This window comes from Equus przewalskii, chromosome 26 (assembly GCF_037783145.1).
Source record: "Equus przewalskii isolate Varuska chromosome 26, EquPr2, whole genome shotgun sequence".
In the NCBI taxonomy this organism is placed as follows: Eukaryota; Metazoa; Chordata; class Mammalia; order Perissodactyla; family Equidae; genus Equus; species Equus przewalskii.
The window spans coordinates 35,298,731-35,323,951 of record NC_091856.1 but is presented as its reverse complement, the minus strand read 5'-3'; the positions used below and the strand labels follow the sequence as shown (position 1 = coordinate 35,323,951).

General features: G+C 55.5%; 1 protein-coding gene and 2 long non-coding RNA genes across 13 annotated transcripts; 2 read left to right on the top strand and 1 right to left on the bottom strand.

The window, feature by feature from the left end:
- Positions 1 to 733: 733 nt before the first annotated feature.
- On the bottom strand, positions 734 to 4,951 carry LOC103553670 (uncharacterized). Of its 2 annotated transcripts, XR_545513.2 has the most exons (5): positions 4,765 to 4,915; positions 4,283 to 4,534; positions 3,546 to 3,732; positions 3,252 to 3,327; positions 734 to 2,863 (listed from the first exon to the last, which is right to left on the bottom strand). It is a non-coding gene; the product is annotated as an uncharacterized lncRNA (long non-coding RNA). The 2 variants fall into 2 exon arrangements; XR_011533233.1 differs by lacking the exon at positions 3,252 to 3,327 and having other exon boundaries at positions 949 to 2,863; positions 4,765 to 4,951.
- Positions 4,945 to 9,428, top strand: LOC103553671 (uncharacterized). Of its 3 annotated transcripts, none has more exons than XR_011533230.1 (6): positions 4,945 to 5,752; positions 6,046 to 6,261; positions 6,701 to 6,786; positions 7,289 to 7,948; positions 8,271 to 8,472; positions 8,988 to 9,428. It is a non-coding gene; the product is annotated as an uncharacterized lncRNA (long non-coding RNA). The 3 variants fall into 3 exon arrangements; XR_011533231.1 differs by having other exon boundaries at positions 6,591 to 6,786; positions 8,988 to 9,420; XR_011533232.1 differs by having other exon boundaries at positions 4,976 to 5,752; positions 6,597 to 6,786; positions 8,988 to 9,425.
- Positions 9,429 to 14,759: 5,331 nt separating this feature from the next.
- GBGT1 (globoside alpha-1,3-N-acetylgalactosaminyltransferase 1 (FORS blood group)) lies at positions 14,760 to 24,923 on the top strand. 8 transcript variants are annotated; one of them, XM_008524332.2, is made up of 7 exons: positions 14,760 to 15,013; positions 16,016 to 16,204; positions 16,737 to 16,802; positions 21,568 to 21,618; positions 21,699 to 21,734; positions 22,287 to 22,421; positions 23,490 to 24,923. In XM_008524332.2, the coding sequence occupies exons 2-7, from the start codon at positions 16,134 to 16,136 to the stop codon at positions 24,172 to 24,174; spliced, it is 1,044 nt and encodes a 347-aa protein (XP_008522554.1). In that variant the 5' UTR covers positions 14,760 to 15,013; positions 16,016 to 16,133; the 3' UTR covers positions 24,175 to 24,923. The 8 variants fall into 8 exon arrangements, with proteins under 8 accessions (XP_008522554.1, XP_070450775.1, XP_008522561.2 ...); XM_070594674.1 differs by having other exon boundaries at positions 14,776 to 15,013; positions 22,096 to 22,421; XM_008524339.2 differs by having other exon boundaries at positions 14,870 to 15,036; positions 22,096 to 22,421.
- Positions 24,924 to 25,221: the final 298 nt, after the last annotated feature.

The window sequence follows — 25,221 nt, the reverse complement described above, 5'->3', positions numbered from 1 at the left end:
ACTCAGTCACTTCCCATTCCCCACTCCCCCACCTCCCTGGCAACTACTCATCTCCAACTGTCTCTACCCACTTACCTATCTCAGATTTTTCATGCATGTGGAATCACACAGTATATGGTCTTTTGTGTCTAGCTTCTTTCACTTAGTATAATGTTTTCCAGGTTCATCCACATTGTAGCGTGTCTCAATCCTTCATTCCTTTCATGGCTGAATAAATCCCATGGTGAATACACTGCATTTTGTTTATCTCTTCAACTGTTGATGGGCATTTGGGTTGTTTCCGTGTTTTGGCTCTTGTGAATAATGCTGCTATGAATATTATGTACAGGTTTTTATGTGAATACCTGTATTCAATTCTTTCGGTTATACAATGAGGAGCAGAATTGCTGGATCAAATGATAACACTATGCTTAACTTTTTGAGGACACGTCAAACTCTTTCGCACAGTGGTTCCATCATATTACATTGCCCCTAGTGATGGATGAGGATTCCAATTTCTCAAAATCCTCTTGAACAGTTATTATGTTCTGTTCTTCTAAATTATAGCCACCCTAGTGGGTGTGGAGTGGTATGTCATTGTGATTTTGGCTTGCATTTCCCTAATATCTAATGATGTTGATCATCTTTCCGTGTGCTTAATGGGCCATGCGTATATCTTCTTTGGAGAAATGTCTATTATTTTTTTTTTTTACGAAGATTAGCCCTGAGCTAACATCCACTGCCAATCCTCCTCTTTTTGCTGAGATAATATCTGTGTCCATCTTCCTCTATTTTATATGTGGGATGCCTGCCACAGCATTGCTTGATAAGCAGTGCATAGGTCTATACCCGGGATCCAAACCAGCAAATCCCAGGCCACCGAAGCGGAGCCCGCGAACTTAACTGCTACACCACCAGGCTGGCCCCCAATGTCTATTATTTTTAATCAGGTTGTTTGTGTTGATATTCTTTTTGTGTGTGTGTGGGGGGGTGAGATTGGCCTTGAGCTAACATCTGTTGCCAGTCTTCCTCCTTTTGCTTGAGGAGGATTGGCCCTGAGCTAACATCTGTCCCAATCTTCTTCCATTTTATGTGGGATGCCACGACAGTGTGGCTTGATGAGTGGTGCTAGGTCCACACCCAGGATCCCAACCTGTGAACCCTGGGCTGATGAGACACAGCTCGTGAACTTAAAAACTACACCATCGGGTTGGCCCGTATGGATGCTCTTAACTTGTAGAAGTTCTGTGTATGTTCTGGATGCAAGACCCTTGTCAGATTTGCAAACATTTTCTACCATTCTTTGGGTTTTCTTGATACTCTCTTGAGATTGGCCTTTAACTCACAAGAGTGTTTAATTTTTACAAAGTCCACTTTATTTGTTTTTTCTTTTGTTGCTTGTGCTTTGGATGGGATATAAGAGACATCTGCCCAATCCAGGGCCATGAAGAGCTGCCCACAGCTCTCTTACTTTTCTTTTAAAAGTGTTACAGTTTCAGTTTTTAAATTTAGGTCTTCGATCCAACTAGAGTTAATTTTTTTTTTTAAAGATTGGCACCTGAGCTAACAACTGTTGCCAATCTTCCTTTTTTTTTTCTGCTTTTTCTCCCCAAATCCCCTGTACATAGTTGTATATTTTAGTTGGGGGTCCTTCTAGTTGTGGCATGTGGGACGCCGCCTCAGGGTGGCCTGACGAGCGGTGCCATGTCCGCGCCCGGGATCTGAACCGGCGAAACCCTGGGCCGCTGAAGCAAAGCACGCGAACTCAACCGCTCGGCCACGGGGCCGGCCCCTAAAGTTAATTTTTTAGTATGATGTTAGGTAAGGCTCCAACTTCACACTTTTGCATGTGGATATACAGTTTCCCAGCACCATTTTTTGAAGAGACTGTTTTTGTCTCATTGAGTGATCTTGATATCTGAGTTCAAAATCAACTGACCATACATGTGTGGGTTTATTTCTTAACTCTCAGTTCTATTCCATTGATCCACAAGTGTTGGTCTTCTCTGCTGATACTTCGCTGAAAATGTTTATAGTCTCGTACAACTCTTTTTCTTATTCCTTAGGATTTTTTGCATATAAGATCATGTCATGTCTATTTTTTCTTTTTTTTCTTTCCATTTGGGTGCTTCCTCTTGTCTAATTACTCTGACAAAACCTCCATTCCAATGCGGAAGTGAAGTGGCACAAGGGAGAATCCTTGACTTATTCTTGACCTTAGAGAGAAAACTTCCAGTCTTTCACCATTGAAGATGATGCACAGGTTGAGTTTTTCATAAATGTCCTTTACCATATTGAGGAAATTCTCTTCTCTTTCTATTTTATTGAGAGCACTCATCATGAAAATGTTTGGATTTTTTCAAAGCTTACTCTGCATCAAGTGAGGTGATTGTGTGTTTTTTAGTGATGTGATGTATGGAAAAAATAACTTAATGATTAATTAAACAGCCCTTGCATTTTAGGATAAATCACACTTTGTCATGATGTTTAGTCCTTCCAAAACACTGCTAGCTTCTGTTTGCTAGTATCTTGTTGAGGATTTTTGCATCTTTATTCATAAAGGATTTTGGTCTGCAGTTGTCTTTTCTTTAAGGTCTTTGGAATCAGGGTAATGCTGGCATCATAGAATGAGGTAGGACGTGTTCCCTCCGCTGGCACTTTTTGAAGAGTTTGGGAAGGATTTGTGTTATCTCTTCTTTAAATGTTTGGGACGAGTGGCCAGTGAAGCCATTTGGTCCTGGGCTTTTCTTTGTTGGGAAGTGCTTACGTTGCTTCAGCCTATTCTCTTATCGTAGGTCTACTCAGATTCTCCATTTCTTCTTGAGTCAGTGTTGGTACTTTGTGTGCTTCTCAGAATTTATCCATTTCCTCTCACTTAGCCAATCTGTTGGTGTAAAATTGTTCAATTTTGGTCAACTTTGTAAATCTTTAAAAGAAAGAACTGTCGGCTTCATTGATTCCCCCAGTGTCCCTCTGTTCCCTTTCTCTCTGCTCCAGTCTTCATTACTACCTTTGTTTCGCGAACTTTAGGCTTACTTTGCCGTACTTTGTCTAACTACTTAAGGGCATCTTCTAACCAGTCCCAGACACCAGCCAGTCACAGGGCCACCAAGAGCACCCACTCACCCAGCGTGTCTGACTACTGAAAAGCCAGCCCTTCATTCCAGCCACCAGGCCCCCAACACAAAACTTAAGACCAGCAGGAGTCCCCACTCCAAGTCCTGTGACAGCTCAGATGCAGGCCCTACCTGAGCAACGGAGACATGGCCCACCTGCTCAGCATGCTCTCGGCCAGCTGCTCCAGCCCCAAAATGGAGGAGATCAACATGAGCTTTGTGCTGGAGCCCCCTGATGGCCAGGAAAAGAAGGTGACTGCCCCACCCTTTCTCCCTGCCAGCCCCTCCCAGCCCCTCCCTTCCCGGGGCCAGTGTTCCCCACTCCACACCCACAAAGGGACCAAGGAGCCCCAATTTCTAGGTCCCTTGGAGATGGATGCCAGCATAGGTGCCCTGTAGGGTCCAGGGCTTCTGCTGATTATACCACCCCTCATAGTCATGGAAATTGACCTCCGCATGGTCCCCGATGATCTCTGGCATCAGCTTGGCCTCCAGCAGCACCTCCTCCTCCCCAGCCTCCACCACGCTGTGGCAGCCTTGGGCACACACGGGCGCTGTGTCTCAGGGTCTGTGAGCACAGCTCCTCGCTGCTGCTCTCCATCCAGAGGCTGAGTGACGCTGCATCACCCGTGTGAACCTGGACAGGAAGAACAGCATTGTGGACCAGGCGTCCTGGTGAGCGGCAGGTGGGTGTCCCCTTGGTCCCCTCACTCAGACCACTCTGGGGACAGGCCTCACCTGAATGGCTTCTTGACAAGAAGCCGTCTCTGGGTCCTCCAGGCAGGATGTCTAGCTCTGGGAGGAGGCAGATGACCTCCACAGCCCCCACCGTGCACAGGAGGAAACTGAGACAGGCCTCATGCCTGGCTGGGGCTCACAGATGTGTGCTTGGGTGGGGTGGATCACGTGCCCACTAAGCTCCCTCCAGCTCTGAGATGCTGGGGCTCTGATCAAACCTCCTGCACTGTGGCCCCTGCTGCCCCCAACCTGCAGTGACTCCTGACTCTTTGCCCAACACTCAGAGTCCTGTGTGACCCGGGCCAGACACCCTCCCCTGTGCACCCCTCACCCCACTCCAGCCTCCCTAGAGCCTTCCTCCCTCAGGGAGCCCACCAAGCCCTTGCCCCTCTCAGAGCCCCCTGCCTGCAGCGTCCCTCCCTGTCGCCACCCATCCTCCGTGGACTCACCTCCAAGGCTGGGCTCAGAGGCCCCTCCTCGGGCTCCTGTGTAAGCACAGCCTTTGGGGTCAGATTGACCTAGGTTGCGACCCCAGCTGGGCCATGCCCCGGCCCTGGGACAGGCCAGCTCATGTGGTGAGTTCTCCAGCCTCAGTTTCCTCCACTGAGAATGGGGTCAGTGACTCCGCCCTCGGGAGGGTGTGCTGGGATTAAAGCAGGAGATGAAGAGGCCCAAAGGGCTGGACCCCGTGTCCCCAGCTCCTGCCAGGAAGACAAGGAGAGAGGGGTGTACAGGAGGAGGGGAAGGGGTGGCCTGATCTTCTCCGGACCCACACTCAGTGTCCACTGCCACCTCCACCTCACCCTGACCCAGCCATGACCTAGCTAGACCCTGGGGTGGAGTCTGGAGACCAGGACAGTGGCGATGGGGGGCGGGCGGGGTGGGGGTGGCGGGATCCATGTCTCTCTTGTCCCCAGGTCTCCATGCCCACCTAGTCCTCAGGCTGGCCTGGCTGGGGTGGGGGTTGCCCCAGGCTAAAGGGGACGTGGGGGTCACAGAGCAGCAGTTGGAGATGGGGACACAGGGTACCAGGGGGACAACGGTAGCCCCGTGGGGAACCGTTGGTGCTTTGTGGCGAACCCGCCGTGGGGCGGGGTCACGTGCACGCGCTGTCTGTTGGCCGGTGTGCGCGCGCCACCGCAGGGTCCATGCCAGTTAGTGGGAAGTCCGCGCCCTCAGGGAGCGCTCTCTTGCCGCTCTCAGCCCGGGAGCCGGAGCCCCGGGCCGCCCACGCTGAGCCGGACTAATGCCGTTCCTCATCCAAACCTTCATGAGACAATTGGGAAACTGAGGCCGGGAAAGTCAGGGTCTGGCCTGGGGTCCAAAAGATGGGTAGACCCCAGAGAAGGGAGGGTTCCAACCTTCCCATAAGATTTACTTTGGGAATGAGAGACCCTAATATCCTGGGAGACCCCTTCCCACCCCCTCCTATGTGGGGCTCTTTCCTCTGGGCATCCCCACATGGGCACAGACACACGCGACACACACACACACACACACACACACACACACACACACACTGACTGCCCGAGTGGGGTCTGGAAGGGGAATGGACACTGGGAGATGACAGGGGAAAGAAGCAGGAGGTGGAGGCAGCTCTGCCAGGGGGCAGGGGCAGCCGGTCCCCTGCCATGTGCCTGGGGCCCATAGCATGGGGAGGGGGAGAGATGCCACGCTGATGGGCAGGGGGTCCCCAAGGTTCCCGGGGTCTGCCCCAGGCATGCACATCCTAGAGACAGCTCCCTATCCAGCTCACTTGGCTGGACACGCTCTGGAGAGCAGCATGCTCTCTTGCTGTATCCCCATGTCCCGAGGCTGTGGCTTCAAAAATGCCCGCAGTGAGAGCATCTTCCGACGCTGCAGACGTTGTCAGGTCTCACCTCAGATGCTTCTGGCCATTTGCCTGAAAGGACCCAAAGGTAACACGGGGAGAGCCAGGACAGACCAGTCCAGGCCGGGTCACCACTCTGATCCCACCTGGGCAGCCCCACCTCCCCTCCCCATGTGTGAGTGTGTGTGTGTGTGTGTGTGTGTGCACTCTTGGGGTGGGCTTGCCCCAAGCAAGAGGGATGATGAGGGGTTGGAAGCCTGGTGGGCAGATCAAGTTCACACCCCAGGTCAAGGCTGACTGGGCGGGACGTGGAGTGCTGGAGTTTCACTCTTCTGTCCCAGGATTATCCTGAGCCCTCAGGATGTCTCTCTTTCATCCCAGGTGGAGGTCTGTGCCTGATCTGGGAGCAGAAGGTCAATGGGCAGAGGAAGCAGGGATGAGGCCAGGCAGGGCTCTGATGCCCTGGGGCCGGCTGCTGGTCACCGTCTTTGCAGAGCTCCACGCAGGAGATCAGGGAGGAGCTACTGGACGGGGACACTCACGCTGTCTCCCTGAGTGAGGGGCAGGTGTACCACACCACCAATGGGGTGGCTCCAGGTGAGTGCAGGTTTGGAGAGGTCTCTAGAACCAGGGCCCAGAGGTGGCTGGGGAAGGCCTCTTGCCTAGAAGCCACCCAAGTGACTACCCAGGGTTCTGCCAAGGGCTTTGCCCCTGAGTGGCCACAGCCCCAACCCATGGAGTATGAGTTCCTCCCATCCTCTGCCCTCACCGTTCAGCCCCAGCCTTGGGCAGGTGCAAAGTCACTTTTCACATGGTTGCAAGATTGTCAGAACCAATCTTTTATACACTGTTACACTTCAGGATGTGAACACAAGTATTTTTCTACTGTCCATTTTTTGAGTTGTCCCTCTTTGTCCGAAAATGAGTCCCAGTGTGAAAATGAGTGGGCCTTGAACCTGGATGAGACCCGCAGGGTGGGGACAGTCAGTGCAGATACCCTGGAGAAGCTGTGGAGCGCCTGGTGCCTGCCTTCCAGGGCAGCGACCTCTCCTGTGTCACCCTCCTCCTGTGCACCTGCCGAGCCTTCACCACCCAGCAGGTCCTGGACCTGCTGTTCAAAAGGTGGGCGCCCCGCCCCTGCACAGCACCGTGGCTCCCTGCCCACCTCCTGGCTGTGTGTCTTGGGAGTGTCCCTTCACCTCTCTGAGCCTCAGTTTGCTCAGGCCTGGCCCTGTGGGAAGGGCTGCCGAGGGCTGTGGTTGTCCTGATTTAGGACTTTCCACTCCCCCGTGAAGCTCTCTGCCTCAAGCCTCAGCACCCTGTGGCCTTGGACACAGCTGCTTTCCCATTTCTAAAGGAGCCTTCCAATTCCCTGGGTGGGTCCCAGCCTGGGTGCAGGCAGAGCAGGGAGCCCTGGGGGCTGCCCGGGGCCCAGGCCCACTCAGATGTCAGCAAGGTGCTGGTTGGGCTTCATTCATTCAGCGAATGTATATAAAGCCCCCCAACCCGCCATATACAGACACGAAAACCCGTGTCCTCCTGGGCTCCAGTCTGATTGGGGAGTCAGCCAGTCCCCACTAGACATCAGAGCAGGTGTATGCAATGCCCTCCTGGCCTCCTCTAGATGTGGATTCTTTCATCCTGATTGCGACAAGGACAGCAGACCCCAGGACCGAGCAGGAAATGACTGGGCTTTGAGTCAAGAAGAAGGGCTTGTGTCTCCAAGGTGGGGGACATCTGAGGTCTGTGGCTGGGGGGCGGGGCATAACACCCTGGCTCCCACGCATTTCGTGATTCCTGCTAGAGGGCTGAGGTACGGAGGCTTCTCCTGTAGGAGGAAAGGAGTCAGAGAGCCGCAGATGGGGTCCCGGGCCCCCTGTGGAGCAGAGAAGAGGCTGGGGCCTCAGAGCTGGCCCCTGAGAGAATCCAACCCCACCACAGCCCATCCCAGCCCTGCTCAGCACCCCCTGAGCCGAGGGCCCAGGAAGGAGGTGTGGGGAGCCACCTGCTCACACATCAGCCTGGTGCCTCAGTCCTGCAAGGCCAGCTGCATGTGGGGCTGGGCCGGCTGTGTCCCCATTCCCGAGGATAGTGGCGGGGTAGAGACGAGACCCACACAGGCCTCACAGAGAGTAAGACAGCACAGCGGTGTATGAGCAGCAGGCTGAGGTGCCACGAGGGCCCCGTGAAGGCTGGGCAGCAGGACACACTCCGCCTGGTCCCTCCCCCCTCACATGTGCATGCAGCACCTACTGTGCGCCCACCAGTGCGATGAACAGAGCAGGTACCGGCCTCCCTGTCCTCGTGGAGTTGACATTCCAGTGGGGAGCAGCCAGGGGCAGGCAGGAGTGCGTCGGGTTCCCTGAGGAAGGGAGAGGTGGTCCCAGTGTTGACGGAGGGCTCCCTCCTATGGAGACTTCGCAGGCCCAGCCTGCTGACCAGGCCTGCCCCTGCTGGACCGTCACGTGGGGGTGGGCTGGGGTGGACTGGCCTCTGGATGGGCGGGGGCGGGCCCAGGAGCCCAGCTCCCACAGGGGTGCCAAGGGAGGGCCACGTGGAAGGAGAGGCCAGGCCTCCGACTCTGCTGCCCACCCACCTGCCTCCAGTGCCATCTCCTCCATCCTGGGCACCTGGCTGGACCAGCACCCAGAAGACTGCCATCAACCTCAGACTTTGCCAGCCTACATCAGCCAATGGTGCTGCTCAGTGTGCCTGGCTCTGACCTGGAGCACTGTGTCCAACTTCTCCTGACCCCGCTGGGGTACCTGGAGCCCACTGACGCAGAGCCCAAGAGTGGGAAAGCCTGGGGTGGGTACATGTGAGCATATCAGGAGGGGTTGGTGCTGGACACACAGGAAGAATCCCCGACTGCAGTCTTGGCCAGGAGCAAAGACTGGCCTCAGACCACCCCTCTGGTGGACTGCGGTCAGGAAAGACGTCTTGTTGTGGGTTCCTGGGCTGGAGCTTCTCTGGAAGGCTCTGGGATGTGTTCTGTCTTTGGGAAGGCACATGGAGAGCAGGCGGGGGGCATCTTTTCTCCTCCTGTAGTTCCAGCACCATCTCAGTACTTCGCACTGGCTCCAGCTCCGGTTCCCCTACATTCTGAGGAGCCAGGTACAGGTGCAGAAGCCAGTGCAGAAGTAAAGCCCGCTCCAGAGCCTGAGGAACGTCCACCTTCAGCTGTAGTACCACCTGCAGCAGCTGCTCCAGAGCTGCAGGCAGCACCAATATTGGTTCCATCAGCAGTGCTGGGATGAGGGCCGGCATCTGGAGCAGCTTCTAAAGGAAACTGAGAGCCAGCTCAGGACCCACCATCCCTGCAGGGAGAACCATCACCTGGACCTACACCTGTACCTGCTTCTACGGGAGACCCTGAGCTGTGTAGGACCCACCACCCCTGCAGGGAGAGCCATCACCTCACCAGCACCTGCTCCTGCAGGAGACCCTCAGCTGCTTAGGACTCAGGACTTCTGCAGGAGAATCCTCACCTGGACCAGCTCCTGCTCCTGCAGGAGAAGGAGACCCTGAGCCAGCTCAGGACCCACGACCCCTGCAGGGAGAGCCAGCTCTGGAACTGCCGTCAGCATCAGCTCCTGCACCACAGCTTCAACCTGCTCCCTCACCAGAACCTTCCTTTCCCTCCCTGGTTATTGTTTTTGTTTGGGTTTTATTTTATTTTTTCCTTTTACTCTCTTATGGTTTTTTATACTTTATGATTCAAAATTTAAATATAATAAATTTAAGCATTTCACTGTGTTAAACAATTCATAGCATTAACTACATTCACAATGCTGTGCAACCATCACCACTGTCTAGCTCAGAATATTTCCCTCCCCGGAAGGAAGCCCTGCACCAAAGCGTTCACTCCCCATTCCTCCCTCCCCCGGCCCCAAAACTCCTGATCTGCTTCCTGTCTCTGTCCTTTACCTGTTCTGGACGTTTCCTATAGATGGAATCATGCAATAGGTGACTCTTGTGTCTGCCCACGTATTTTAAGAAGGAACGCATTAATTTTTGTTTTTATTTGAATTGGTATTTTTGTTATTGGAAAGGGAAATCCCAGATAGATTAAAGGCTAGATTTATAAAATGAAGTCCTTTTAGTAAATGTGTGCATAGTCTAGGGGTAGAGACTACTGTTCTAAGTGTGACACAAGAGCCAGAAGCCAGACAGGAAATGCCTGCTCTTCCTGTGACCAAAACAAAAACAAGAAAAATGTAGACAGGTGGAAAGACGAGCCACAAACTGAAGAGCATTCCTCACAACCCAAGGCCAGGGAAAGGTTTCACATCCCCGTGGTCCAAAAACTCTGGAAAGCCAATGTTTCCAGAAGGGACAGAGAGCAAACCCAGGCAGTTCCAAGGAGAGGGGACGCAGACGGCGCACGCATCAGAGCTGCTCCACCTCCCCGACGAGGACACGCGCCCCGGACACTGTGGAGACAGCACTGGGCTCCGTCAGACTGGCGGGCTGCTAGTCTGCTGGCGACCAGCTGCAGTGACAACGTGAGGAAGCAGAGGCCCCAGCAGGTCCCCTAGAGACAAGCCTGCAAGGATCCTCCTCTCTGGAGAACACATGTGGGACCCATCAGAGTTCCTCAGGTGCACGCCTTTCCCTAGAGCCTGCCAGGCTGGGAGCACCTGGCTGGGTGAGGTCACCACCTGATGAGGCGGGTGAGGGTGGGGACGAGGACGAGGGTGCTGTCATCCTTCAGCTGTGTTAATGTGCGCCAGGAGCCTGAGGACAGACCTCACTTCATCTGTACTGGAGCTCTGAGGTGGGCCTACGGTTCCCCCTTGTTCTAAGTGGGGAATTGAGATGCCAAGATCCCCCCTGGCGCCTAAGTAGCAGTGCTGGGATTAAAGCCAGGTCCCTCTGGGCCAAAGGCACAAGGCAGGCCCTCCGCCCGCACCCTTCCGCCTTTGCTGACTCAGCCTCCCCTTGGGGACATGGAGCCCTGAGCAGGATTGGCTGAGGCCCCAGCTTCTGGAATACCTCCATCGCCTCCCTCACGTCCACCAGACACACCCTGGCCTGTCCCCTGGCTTGTCTCTTGAGCTTTCTTCTGGCCTGTCCTCTGTCTGGAACACATTTGACATCTGACAGTGTACACACATACACACACACACACACACACACACACACACACTCTCCATGAAACACCGGCTCTTCCTAGGAGGGCTGGCCTGTAATGTTTTCTATTTTATTTAAAAATCCAAGCCTATCTCACTAACTCTGTTCATGGCCCACTAACGGGTGATGACAGCATGTGGGAACCTCTGTCTGAGCATTCCCACTGCCAGGGACACCAGATCCCCCTGCCAGACCCCGGGGGTGTCCCCTGCAGGGCTCTCAGAGACAGGCAGGGATGACCATCTGTGCACATGAGCAATTTCTACCCATCTCTAGCCGTCTCCTCTGGTTTCAGAGGTACACCAACCGGATCAAAGGGGAGGACGTCTGGGGTCTTATTGCCAAGTCGCCCTCCAGGAAGAGTCCAGATCCCCCTCCCACCACTGGGAGGGTTTCAAGGTTCAGGGGTGCTGGGGGAAATTGTTGTGGGTTTGGTAGGTGGGCGATGACATCTAATTAACTCATTTTCGTAATGACGAGGGAGGCTGGGCCTGCCATTTGCAAAGTGCTAGCCCTTCTCCCCACCCTGGGGTGAGGCTGCTGAACACGCCTTCTCGGGCATTCCCACATTTGTGGTCTGCGTCTGGATTCCATGCCCCGCCAGGAAGCTCCTCTCCCAGGTGCTAGGGTCTCAGGTCCCAGCCTAAGGGGCGCCCTCCTCTCCCCAGTTCTGCTCCAGAGGCTGGAGCACGCTGACCGCAGTAAGAGCTTGGCAGATTTGCTCCCCATGACCGGGCAGGTGCCAGGGAGGGGCGCTGTGGGCTCTGCCTGCAGCCAGGCCAGGCCGTGACTAGGGCAGGCTGCTGGGGCTTTGATTAAAGGACTCCTGGATTCGGCTGGGGGCCGGGGGTCGGGCATCAGGACTGTGAACCCACTTGTCTTCCTGAATACCCAGGTCAACAAGAAAGAGAGGCACAGGGTCCCAGAGGGGCAGGGCTGGCCCAGAGCTCACCCAGCCCCGATGTTTTTAAACCTCACTTTTTGGGGGCAGTTACATGTTGTTCCAATGGTACCTGACGCAGAAGCCCCGTGTCTCAAACACAGGACAGAGCTGCTCAGGGTAAAGCTGGGATGAGGCCTGGACTTCCCACCCCCCATACACATGTCAGGGACACTCTCCCCCACCCCCCAACAGGGCACAGCTCGAAAAGCACTGAAGGATTCCATCGCCTCTTTTCATAGCAGGAAAAACTGAGTTTTGTCCAAAGTCACCCAGAAAATCGAGGGCAGAACGCTAGGCAGTTAGGCTGAGACTTGGGGTCTGTCCTCAAGGACTTGTCTCTTGTCACTGCCCATCCCCAGGTACCAAGACCCAGGAGGGTCAAGATGAACGTTCAGGTCGAAACTGAGCTTTTTGGAGGCTACAGCTGGGCACCCAAGAGAATGCTGGCCCTTGCTCCAGGCAGAAGTTTCTTCCCTAAGGTGAGGAAGGGGAGGTCCGTGCCCTGGACTGGAGCCCTGCCTCCACCCTGCCGAGCCCCCTCCACCCGGCTCCATAGACTGTCCCCACCTTGCCTTGGAGAGTAAAGGTCTGGGGAGGACTCCGGCCCCTGGTCATCCCAGGTTCTCAGACTGATCCCACCATGAAGCCCCTTATTCCTGGGAAATACCCTGGGGCATCCTCCAGGATCCCAGAGGAAGGGCAGGTCAGAGACCCAGTGTGGAGAGTCTGTGGCTGGTGGGGAGCATGAGGACTGGGTTTGGAGTGCAGGGCTCCCAGTTCAGCTTGGCCACTAACCAACAGGGGGATCCTAGCCCAGTCCCCTCGGTGAACTCAAACCCGGTGCCCCACCTCCCCACCCCAGCCCCGTGGTTACCAGTGGGGAGACAGACCATGCAGAGTTTTTCCTTGTCTCCCTGGAAGACCAAGACCAACTTCACGGAGGAACCTAGGGAGGGATTTCCTCACATGGCCATTTTACAGATGGGAAATCTGAGGACCACTGAGGGGAATGGCCACACGGGGATGAGGGTAACATGAGTACATCCTCTCCACCACAGGCCTCTCCGGGTTAGTCCTGAGCTGCTGGACAGGCACATGTGCATGACCTGCTGATCCTGGCAGCTGCTCCCAAATGAGCTAGGACACATGCCTGTGACCCGCATCCCTCAACTAACCCCTGCTCTAGTCAGCTCCATGCAAGCAGGGACTGAGCTGGTTCACTGCTGTGTCCCAACCTCCAGATCCATGCCTGGCATGTAGTAGGCACTTAAATGTTTACTGAATAAATAGATGAGTGAATCCGTGTCAGGTGCTGTTACTTTACAGACAAGAAACCTGAGACATCAAGAAGTCTTGGGTTCATTCATTCATTCACTCGTTCATATACTCATTCATGCATTCAGCATGTGCCTGTGTGCAGGGACCTGGAAAACTATGGTGAACCCCAGACACCATCCCTGCCCTGGGAGCTCACAGCCTAACAGGTGGGACAGCATCTCATACACAGCCAGTAAGTGGGAGCGCAGCCTCCATGGGCCTCCTCCTCAAAAGGTATCCAAGTAATAGTTCATAAAAGCTTATAAAATTATATCTAGAGAGAGAGAGAAGGAGAGAGAGGACTGCAAGCTGGCACACGTTTCTCCCACCTCTCCCTCTGCCCCCATGCTTTGTTGGTTTTGTTCTTTCTGATTCGCCTGCTGGTTCCTGTGAACACTTCAGGCCTCTGCGTAAGTTCCTAGTTCAGTCCACGTACGCTCTCCAATTACAAAGATGTCCAAATGCACAGCCGCTTTCTCCCGCCTTCCTTTCCCCTCTCGGTTCTCGGTGGTTACATTTTCAAGTCATGGAAGTCCCTTTGGTTTTCCCTCATCTTTTCACCGCCCCTCCCAGGCCAGCCCTGACGCTGTCCTTAGGCCAAATTTGTCCTCTCCTGGAGGTGGGGGGTGGGGAGGAGGGAGAAAGAGAACGCTGCTTGGGCCAGGACAGGGCTGTGGCCAGTTGGCAGAGTCCTGGGCCTGCCCCGTATTGCTCACCTCTTTATTACCAGGGAGGCAGCAGTGTCTGGAAAGTACACCAGAGAACTTTGCAAACTTAAACCAAGTGAAGAAAACAAACCAGTCGGTCCCAGGGACCAGTGTCTCCAGCTAAAAATGGCAGCACCACCTTTCAGCTAGCACTCACCAGCTCCTGGGCCTGTGCCAGGCACCCGCAGACTCTGGGGAAACAGGCCCTGCCTTACAGGAACCCGTGGTCCTCAAGGGAAACCTCAACGACACCCCGGAAGGACCTGGGAGGCTGTACCCAGGCGCCACGCAGATCTGGGTTTGCAACTTCAAGGTGCATCACTGCCACCCTGAGCAAACCCATAACCTCTCTGAGCCTCCGTTGTTGTTTTGTCTTCTGTACTGTTTCTCTGTATCTGGTTTCTCTCCTCCTGACCCCCGCCTTGTTACTACTTCCTTATTTACCCCTGGATGCCTTCCTTTTGGTCCCTCTGTATGCCCTCCCTCTCCACGACTAAGCTGAGGTCTCTGCCTCCCAGCCCTCCACCTCCTGCGCTTGGCCTACACTTGGTGAGATGTAAGAGGGTCCCTCTGGGGCTGCCAGAGTCCCTAGGGTGAACAAGAGTCAATGCCACCCCGACAGGGCGGCCCGTGGGAGGAAATACGGCCAACCTCATCTTACAGGGGAGGAAACAGAGGCTCCAGGAGATTTCGGGAGCCGCTGTGCCAGGCTCAGAGGCCCTGGGCAACGGAGACATGATCCCAACCCGGAAAAAAGTGCGACATCAGCTGGTTTTTCCTTCCTGTGATTGCTTCCACGCTCTTCTTTCTTCCTTTATTTTAAACAATTACCTTTTATTTTATTGTGAGGAGGACTGGCCCTGAGCTAACATCTGTGCCCATCTTCCTCCACTTTGCCTATGGGAACTGAAGACCCAGCACGGCTTGACCAGGAGCGGGGCCGTGGGCGGAGCGCGCAGGCGGCTGGGAAGAAGCTGTGGGCGGGGCGCGCAGGTGAGTGGGAGGAGCTGCGGCCGTGGGCGGGGCGCGCGACTCCTTTTCCCTCCCGCGGCCCCCGCCCTCTCCCCTCCCCACCCTATATGCGCAGCTCCTCCCACCCCCCCCTGCGGGCCCTGCGTCAGGCTCAGCCCTGCATGCTGCCGCTGCCGGAGGCCGGGCGCGGCGAGGGGGTAGCTGAGGCCATCGCGTAACCCAGAGTGGAGGAGGAGCGGCCAGAACCCGGAGCTGGCCCTGGCGGGCGGAAGTCGAGGTGTGCGTCTCGCCCCCAGGCTGGTGGGTTCGGACCCCGGGCTGGGGCGCACGGGGCTCGGGCCTGGCTCTGCGTCAGCGGAGTGGTCCCGGCAGCCTGGGCCCCCGGGAGGCAGGGACTCGCGGAGCGGAAGATCGTGGCGGAAGCTTGGCAGGACCCCGTGGCCCTGGTGGGGAAACTGAGACTCGCAGAGGGAGGGAAAGGGAGCGGGCTTGCCGGAGGCCACGGGGTGAACAGGGGCCAAAGCCCCAAAGCCCGGGCCCTGGGATCTTTCTCTGACCTCGGGCTGACCCCTGCACTACTGCCGGGGGTCCTGCGGGCACTGTGAGCCCGGCCGGACCAAGCGCTTTACAGCCCTTGCTGCGCGTCATCTTCAGGGCCGGTGCGTATTGTGCCCCCCACCCAAGCCCCCTTAACCGAGGGGGACGCTGAGGCCGGGGGCGGGGGTGCGGAGAGTGCCTTGCTCAAGGTTACCAATCCAATGAGAACTGAAGCCCCTTCCCGCGGGCCCCCTAGAGGAATGCACTGCTGCCACCCCTACCCCCGGGGGAATCACGGCCGCCTCTCTGCGCAGCCCTCGCCCAGGCTCCGTTTGTCCGCTGGGGTCACAGTCGAGCCGGCTGTAGGCTTGATTTCCGGCGTCCTCAGTGTTGTTCCTGGGAATCCTTCTCGAAGCCCCGCCCTCGCGCTGCTGCCCCGGTCCCTGTATGCTGTCCACCCTCTGCTCACTGCCCAGAGACACGGTTGGGAGGGAGACCTGAGAGCCTAGGCTGGAGGCCAGTAGGCCGCGCCAGAGTGCCTCTCCCCAGGCACAGCTGCAGCCTTCTCTGAGCACTGAGCCCCGTCCCCGGTCCACCTCCCGGAGCTGCCAGAGCCAGCCTGGGATCCAGCAGGACGAGGAGACATCAGGGATCCACATTCCTCTGGTGGGGCCGCCCAGAGGAGGGTAGGGCAGCAAGGATGGGGCTACTGTCCCCTGGATAAAGGAAAATTCCTTTGCAGGTGTTCCCCGACCCTGGAGACAGAGGCTCAGAGCCTGGCATCCCTGAGAGAGGAGGGCTGATCGGCCAAGACACGCCCAGTCTCAGCAGGTGCCCAGGCTCAGGTGCTGCACCTGGCCATGCGCCGCCACAGGCTGGCCATCGGCCTGGGGGTCTGCCTGCTGGTAGGGACGGTACTCTGCACTCTGTGGTGAGCATGCCCCATGGAGCCCTCCCTCTGTCCCCCAGATGCCCCCCTCTCTCCTGCATCTCAACCCCCAAATCTTGACCCCTTCAGGGGATTCCTGGGTCCCACCCACCTCTTCTGGCACGCTTATCCCTCAACCCCATGCCAGGGAGACCAAACTGGTTTTGGCTTCTGAACTTTGCCTTGTACTGGCCTCTGCACTTGGTCTTTTCTCTGCCTTGACCATTTTCCTAGCCATGTTGATGAGGAACTCCTGTTCATGCTCCCAGATTCACCCGTGTGTTCCTTCTGTGGAGCTCCCGGGGCTGCCCCTCACTGCCACCCCCTTGTGTTCAGGGCCTGGGTCGAGAACGTTCCTGCCCCAGGAGTGAATGGCTCTATGGGTGAATAATGACAGCATGCTGGAAGGCCAGGAGACTTTGTACCCCAAGGAGTGATGAGGGACCCCCGGTTGCCTTCACTCCCATTAACCCGCACCAGGTGAGTTTTCGGCCTCTGGGACAGAGGTGAGTCAACAGGTGTTTTTCCTTCCCAGGGTGTATGTCGAGGACTGGCTGCCTGTCTCCTACGTCCCCTATTACCTCCCCTGCCCAGAGATCTTGTAAGTATGGGGCTGGCAGAACCGGGAGCTCTGTGGGCTTCCCGGAGTGTGGGAGATGGGAGAGCTTTTAACGTCACTTTGCAGGTTCTGAGGTCCTAAGCTCGTGATTCTGATCAGTGTGCATCAGTGAGTAATTTATGGGCTGCCACAAATGTGGAGTAAGTTTCGCCTGTTTCAGTCCTCGGTTGTCCTTGCAGCACCCCCTCTGCAGTCTGACCCTGAGCATGTTGTGTGGCTCCGAGGCTCCCTTGCTGCATCTGTCAAATGGGATGGTCGAGGTGCCCCGGCCTGCAGCAGGGAGTGCGTTGATGCCTGTCAGTGACCTGCTGTGGCACCAGCCTGGAGGAGGCGCTCAGGAACACTGCTTTTAGGACTTGACATTTTTGCTCGATTTTGTGTGTGGTTTTTTTTTTTTTTGAGGAAGATTAGCCCTGAGCTAACATCTGCTGCCAATCCTCCTCTTTTTGCTGAGGAAGACTGGCCCTGAGCTAACATCTGAGCCCATCTTCCTCTACTTTCTATGTGGGACGTCTACCACAGCATGGCTTGCCAAGTGGTGCCATGTCCACACCTGGGATCCCAACCGGTGAACCGGGGGCCGCCGAAGTGGAACATGTGAACTTAACCACTGCACCTCCGGACCAGCCCCAATTTTGTGTTCTATGTGGATTCAAAGAACAAATTAACATGTGACCAGTCTTCCCCACATAACGAATCTGACTTTTGACAGTTAAGAGCAATGACAGTTGGGTTGCGATGGTCTTGAGGGGGCATTTGGCCCCCATGGTCTCTTGTTTTTCATGACAGCTAAAGCAAAGTTTGCCAGCCCTCTTGGTCTAGTGGTTAAGATTCCGCACTCTCACCACCACGGCCCAGGGTCATTTCCCAGTCAGGAAACCATACCACCCATCCGTCCATTGTCATCCTGTGGTGGCTGCAGGTTGCTGTGATGCTGAAAGCTATGCCACCAGTATTTCAAATACCAGCAGGGTCACCCTTGGTGGACAGGTTTCAGCAGAACTTCCAGACTAAGACAAACTAGGAAGAAGGACCTGGCCACTCACTTCTGAAGAAATTGGCCATGCAAACCCTGTGAACAGCAGCAGAGCGCTGCCTGATAGAGTACCCGCAGGTAAGATGATGGAGCAAAAAGACCGGGCAGGGTTCCATTCTGCTGTCCACAGCGGGTGGAGGAGTCAGAACTGACTTGACAGCACTAACAACAGAACGTTTAAATCAGGATCATAGACTATAATGAACAAGGCATGTTTTATTATTATAAACACAGAATATAGGAAATTAGGAAGCTGTAAAACAAGAAAGAAAAAAGCTCCCGAGGGTCCCACTGGTCTGAGTTATGCTGATTCCAGAGTTCATTGTCGGCTTGGTGGTGGCTGCATTTTCTAATTGAACAGACTGTGCACTTACTTGGTTCTAAAAGCAGAAAGGCTGCTTGCTATTGGAAATAGTTGTGATCGTAATGTTTTTGCGATTTGTATCCTGTTTTCCCAGAGTTGGCTTTATTTTTCGGTGTGGATTCATGCTCTGGGTGGTCACCATCATTTTACCCCCCTCAGGTTGGGTCATAATTCTTGGACCCCTCCCCCTTTCCCACCAGCAAGGGTGGAGCATTTAAGTTGTTTCTAATTTCTCAGTGTTGGAAACATAGTTTGTAAGGAGCAGCTTTGGATAGAAAGCTTTTTCCATCTTAAAGATCCTTTCTTTTGATACGTTCCCTTCCTGGGCCAGAGGATATGGTTGGGTTTTCCATCCAGCTCACCAGGTTGCTGTTCAGAGGGACGGTGGCACATCACACGCTCAGATCCACACACTCACCACTCCCAGCTGGGCAGCTGCATTGCATCTGGGCCAGCGCTGGAAGGAGCGGGTATTATGAGAAACAAAGACCACACCACCTTGCTGATTCCAGAGATGGGAGGTGCTATCTCTTTGGTTTAAATTTCATTTCTTTGATTCCTCCTGAGGCCTTCATTTCCCCCACGCCTTCTCATTAGTTGAATTTCCTCTTCGGTGACCTTTCTTTGGCCTGTTTGTGGTTCTCAGTCATCATCCTTGACCCAGTGCATTTGCTACATTATTTTTCTTTCTAGTTTGTCTGCCTTGGTTCTACTGAGGTGGAGTTTTTTTGGTTGGGTTTTTTTTGCTCAGGAAGATTAGCCCTGAACTAACATCTGTACCAATCTTCCTCTACTTTATTTGTGGGTCGCTGCCTCAGCATGGCTGACGAGTGGTGCAGGTCTGTGCTTGGAATCCAAGCCCACGAACCCGGACTGCTGAAGCAGAGAGCACTGAACTTAACCACTATGCCACGGGGCTGGCCCCAAGTTATTTTTTTAATAGATTGAAATTGGAGGTTTTTGTTTGCTTTTGATGGTCACAACTTCCCCTTTTTTCATTTGGATTTCTTCTTTTAGTTTTGTTTCCTTCTGCGGTTTGGAAACGTGAAGCTCCTTGTTCTGGCCCTGGCTCGTCTGTGGTTCAGTGTTCTTACAGCTAACTCTTGAATGCAGCTGGATCTTGTCTGGGCTTGTAGGGAGAGGGGAGGAGCCAACTGCCAGGGAAGTGGAGCACTGGGCTGGCTGGTGCCAGTGTCCTGGGGCCCTTTCCCACTTCTGACCCCCTTCTCAGAGTCCCATCACTTTCTGAGCAGGGACCTGAATGTGCTGGTTTACGTGAAACTAGGGCAGAGGGACGATTTGATGGATTGACTTCAAAAAATTGTTGATTCAAGAGTACAGACTAATCACAGAAGGACAAACATCGTAGGATTCCACTTATCTGAGGTCTCTAGAATAGTCGAATTCATAGATAGACGTAGAATAATGGCTTTTGGGCTGGGGGAGGGGAAAGGAAGAGAGTGTTCAATGGGGAGAGAATTTCAGTTTGGGAAGATGAGAAAGTTCTGGAGATGGATGGTGGTGATGGTTGCACAACAATGCAATATACTTAATGCTGCTCAACTGTACATTTAAAAACAGTTAAGGGGCCGGCCCAGTGGCACAGCGGTTAAGTGTGCACGTTCTGCTTCGGCGGTTTGCCGGTTGGGATCCCGGGTGTGGACATGGCACCGCTTGGCAAGCCATGCTGTGGTAGGCATCCCACATATAAAGTAGAAGAAGATGGGCTCAGATGTTAGCTCAGGGCCAGTCTTCCTCAGCAAAAAAGAGGAGGATTGGCAGCAGATGTTAGCTCAGGGCTAATCTTCCTCAAAAGAAGAAAAAAGCAGTTAAAATGGTAAATCTTTGTTGTGTATATTTTACCACAAAAAAAAGCATAGACTAAAAAACATGGGAAAAGGGAACGACTTCTGAGGCCTTCCCAGGTTATAATCCTCACTCTGGCTCATAATAAACTCACCCCAATTCTGACTTAAAAAATAAAAAAGGTGGGAAAACTGAAGGAGGCTGAAGCCATGCCCCAGGATCGGCATATTGAAAGTCCCTGGTGCATGGCAGGCGCTGAGACCTCTGGCGGTCTGAGCCTTACAGAGCTGACTTCAGGCCTCTTCTGGAGCTGGCTCTCACCCCACTCCCTGGGGGCCTTGGGCAGACCTTTCCCTTCTCTGGACCTCACTTCCACCCTCTGGGGAAGGACTCTAAGCAGAAGGTTTTATTGTCCCCGTTTTAGGGCTGAGGGAACCAGTGTCCCATGAGTCAAATGTCTGGCCTCAGGTCTCGGCCAGGTAGATGGTGGCAGAGCCAGAGGCCCCCGTGCAGCCTGCAGCCTTCTTCCTCAGGGACCCGCTTCTTCCTTCTCCAGCCCGCTGACGTTGGTTGAAGCTCAGGAAGGCTGGCCACACGCGCCGCCTGCCGAGCGAGGGCCAGGCTGCCTGGTCTTACTGAGCGCTTGCTCCGTGCTGCGCCGGGCTGAGAACCGCAGGCTCGCGTCCCTCGCTAATTCTCACAGCAGCCCTCAGGGTTGAGGGTCATTACCCATTTCACAGATGAGAAGAAGTGGGTGTATCAGCCAGGTTGCACTAAAGAAACAGAACTGGTAGGAGGGAGGGAGGAAGGAGGAAGAGGGGGAGAGAGAGAGTACAAGGAATTGGCTTACACAGTTGTGGGGTGGCTAGGTTGGGCTGAGATCGGAAGGGCAGGCCGGCAGGAAATGCAGGCGGGAACACATGGGCAGTCCGTCCACGGGCGGACTGAAGATTTCTTCTTCATGGGTAGCTCAGTTCTGGTCTTAAGGCCTTTCCTCTTACTGGATCAGGCTCACCTAGATTATCCGGGATAATCTTTACATAAAGTCAGCTGGTATAGACGCTGATCCCATCTCCAGGATACCTTCAGGGCAGTGCCTTGATTGCTGTTTGAGTAACCAGGCACTACACTGACCATCACCGTGGGCTCAGCTTAAGTAACTCCCCCAAGGTTCCCAGGCTTGGAATCTTGCAAGAAGGTGGCAGAACTGGGCTCACTGGGCCTTTGCTCCTTCTCAAACCTTCCGCCCCATGCCGGGCTCCTACAGAGTGACATAGTTGAAAAGGCATCAGCTTTGAACACAGAGACCACCAGGTTGGAATCGCTGCCCTGCCACTCAGTGCCCCTGGACAGACCGCTTCTGTAGGAGCCCAGCCCCGCAGAGGGCAGAGCGGTGGTGGGGATGGCTCCCGGGAGTCTGCATGGAACCTGGGTGGTACCTGCCCCGTGGGGCTCTTTGGTTAAGCTCAGCTTCATCCTTCACGTGCTGAGTGTCTCTGCCCCCCGCCCAGCCCTAACGGCTCTTTCTCCTCCACTACCAGCAACATGAAGCTGCAGTACAAGGGGGAGAAGCTGTTCCAGCCTGTGGCACAGTAAGTAAACTGTCATTTTCCCTTTTGTGGTCCTGGGGCTGGGAGCTGCCTCCCCTCACCACTGGCCCTTCTGGTTGCAGGTCACGGTACCCCCAGCCCAAGCTGCTGGAGCAGAGGTAGGTGTCGGTCAGGGCCTGGGTGCAGAATGGAGAGACCTGGGTGGTAGGTGAGGGGGACAGCTCTGATTCATTAGTTGGGGTGGTGGAGGTCTCAGGCCTTGGGGTCCAGGTAGTCTGGGATGGTGGAAAGACACACTGGGAGTCAGGGACCTAGGCTCTGTCAGTAGCTGTGTGACCTTGGGCGGGTTACCCTGTTACTCTGAGCTTTTTCTGTACAGGTGGATTAATGATAGTACCCACCTCACAGGAGGTGGGGGGACCAGATGAGACGGTGTTTGTGAGATGCACAGCATTGCACCTGCTGCATAGCAGGTGCTCAGTCCCGTGTTATGATGATACTGGCGCTCCCATTTACTAGGCACAGCAGGCAGCTGAAATGCCAGGTTCTTCTAGACACTTGATGTGCTTTAACTCCTGGCCCTCCCAACCGCGCTGGGAGGCTGCTGTTATCATCTCCACTTTCCACGAGAATACTGAGGCCCAGAGACTGGGACAAAGCTGCCCAGGGTCACACAGCGTCTCAACCCCCACGGCCTCCCCTGCTGCCAGGCCCACAGAGCTGCTGACGCTGACGCCCTGGCTGGCGCCCATCGTGTCCGAGGGAACCTTCAACGCCGAGCTTCTGCAGCACATCTACCAGCCGCTGAACCTGACCATCGGGCTCACGGTGTTCGCCGTGGGGAAGTGAGTCACGGCTGGCTGGGCGAGGGAGGGTTCTCTCTGAGCCACAGGAGCGTGCAGTCTGGGAGAGATGGGAGCCTGCCCGACGAGGGAGGCCCTGACCCAGGTGCTGCGCGGGTAGGAAGGGAGAGTGGAGTGGGAGGGGGTCTTCCTGGAGGAAGGGGGTCTGGCCCTGGCAGGGAAGGGGAGCAGGCAGCCCAGGTGAAGGAAAAGCAGGAACCTTTGCCAGGTGCCCCTCACCCCTTGCTGCTCCCCCTGAACAGTCCAGGCAGGCGTGAAGGGATGGACCCCCCAGATCACCTTATATAAATGGGGGTCCATGGGCAGGCCACAGGCACATCAAGAGACCCAGACAGAGCTGGCCCCGCCCTCCGGACCCTCTCCTCTACCGGCTCTGTCTGCCCACTCTCTGGATCCCTCCTGTTTTCCTCTCTCCTCCCTCACCCCACCTGGCCTTTGCTTTAGGAGCCACCACCTGGCTGCTTGCCTCTAGGTCCCTTTCTGGGACTTCTGAGAGAGGGACCATGATGGGGCCCCAAGGCAAAAAGTGCTGGCCAGATGCTGGATGGCCCCCCTGGGGTCAGATGAGCCCCTGGTCCAATCGGCTGTGGCCTGGGGCGTGGGGCCACATAGTTTCCTCGGCTCTGCGCCTCCGGGACCCCCACAGCTTTGATGCAGCCACTGGGCTGCTGCTTGCTTCCTTTTCTCTCTCTGGGTCTCAGTGTCTTTACCTATAAAATGGGGATTACGGTGCCTGCCCTGTAGCGAGTTTTTGAGGCTCAAAGGAGATAAGAACACTGCCCAGCACTCAGTAAGTTCTCAATAAAGTTAGCTTGGTTTGTGAATGGAAGAGTCATCCTGAAGCATCATTCTTAATGACAGTCTTAAGAGGTTGGTACTGTGATTGTGGAAATTTGAGAGGAGGACCCTGAGGGTCAGACCTGAGTGACTGCTTGAGGTGGGGAGCTGAGAGGGGGGGCCCCAGCCTGGCCCTGCATCGCCAGCGCATGGTGGGAACCCAGGCAGTGGCCCTGCCAGGGCTGTGGTGGATGTTGTGGTTATTGCCACCAGGTACACCCACTTCGTCCAGCACTTCCTGGAGTCGGCCGAGCGGTTCTTCATGCACGGTTACCGGGTATGCTACTATGTCTTCACCGACGACCCCACGGCCATTCCCCAGGTCCCGCTGGGCCCTGGCCGCCGCCTCGGCATCATCCCCATCCAGAGGCACTCCCGCTGGGAGGAGATCTCCACGCGCCGGATGGAGATCATCAGCCAGCACATTGCCAAGAGGGCGCACCGGGAGGTGGACTACCTCTTCTGCGTCGATGTGGACATGGTATTCCGGAACCCGTGGGGCCCTGAGACCTTGGGAGACCTAGTGGCTGCCATTCACCCGGGCTACTATGCTGTACCCCGCCAACAGTTCCCCTACGAGCGCAGGCATGTTTCTACTGCCTTCGTGGCAGACGGTGAGGGGGACTTCTATTATGGAGGGGCGGTCTTTGGGGGGCGGGTAGCCAACGTGTACGAGTTTACCAGGGGCTGCCACATGGCCATCCTGGCAGACAAGGCCAATGGCATCATGGCAGCCTGGCAGGAGGAGAGCCACCTGAACCGCCGCTTCATCTCACATAAGCCCTCCAAAGTTCTATCCCCAGAGTACCTCTGGGACGACAGGAAGCGCCAGCCACCCAGCCTGAAGCTGATCCGCTTTTCTACACTGGACAAAGACACCAGCTGGCTGAGGAGCTGACAGCAGAGCCAGGGCTGCCCTGGAGGGCGACCCCAAGCCCTGGAGCCAGCCCACCCCACAGGAGCACCAAGCTTGCCCCAGAAGAGCACCCAGCCCGCCCCAGAGGAGCACCCACCTCACCCCAGCGGAGCACCCACCTTGCCCCAATGGAGCCGCCTTGTACCAGTGCCTCACCCCTCAAGCCTTAGCTGATCCCAGCCCTGTCCTGCTTTCCTCTCAGTCTGCCAGGAGAATCCAGCCAGAAAATGGATGTGGCAAGGCCCTTGTAAACTGTAAAGGGCTGTGCCTACTGGAGGAGAACCCAGAGGTCACACAGCAGCATGGCCCCAGAATGGTCGGACACGAGGAAGGGAGACCAGAGCTCAAAGAGGGTAGGCCTTCCCCCACAGACGTGCCTTCGGGGCAGGATCTGGAGTCCCGGCTCTGCTCAGGGCCTGCGTCCCACCCCTGCCCCTCTTGTTGCCGATTGCCCTTAAAGCTACACTTCTGACATCCTGGTGTGAAAGGTGTCCCAGACCCCTTCTCTCTGGCTGAGGGGCTCCCGGGTACCGTGATGTCCCCCAGCCATATGGAGCCAGTTCCTCACTCAGGGCCCCGGAGTGAGCCTTTGACATGGACCAGCTCTAGGCTCTCTCTGGTTTCAGGTCCAGCCTGCACCCACTGGCGGACCACACTCTCGGGCACTAGCCGCCTCCTTTGTAAGGGGGTCGGGCCAGTTTTTAATAAAGGTTACATGTGCTAGGCCCTAACCAAGGTGTTCTCCCCTGCACCTCTGAGTGTCTGTGCTGCCAGCCGCTGGGGTACAGGCAGCCTGGATTTCAAATACAATCAACTTGTGGCGGTGGGGGAGGGAGGAGACAGCTTTTCAGAAAACCTGGGCTAAAGCCGGCTGCTGTGACAGACAGGATTTCGTTCTGGAGAGTGGGTGCCGTGGGAGCGTGCTGTCAGACGTGCCACGTTCCCGACCGAGTCGAGGGGAGCAGAGCCCATCAGCGGGATACCCTGTGGGTTCTTAGTCCCTCAGTGCATAAAAGATACGTCTGCTAG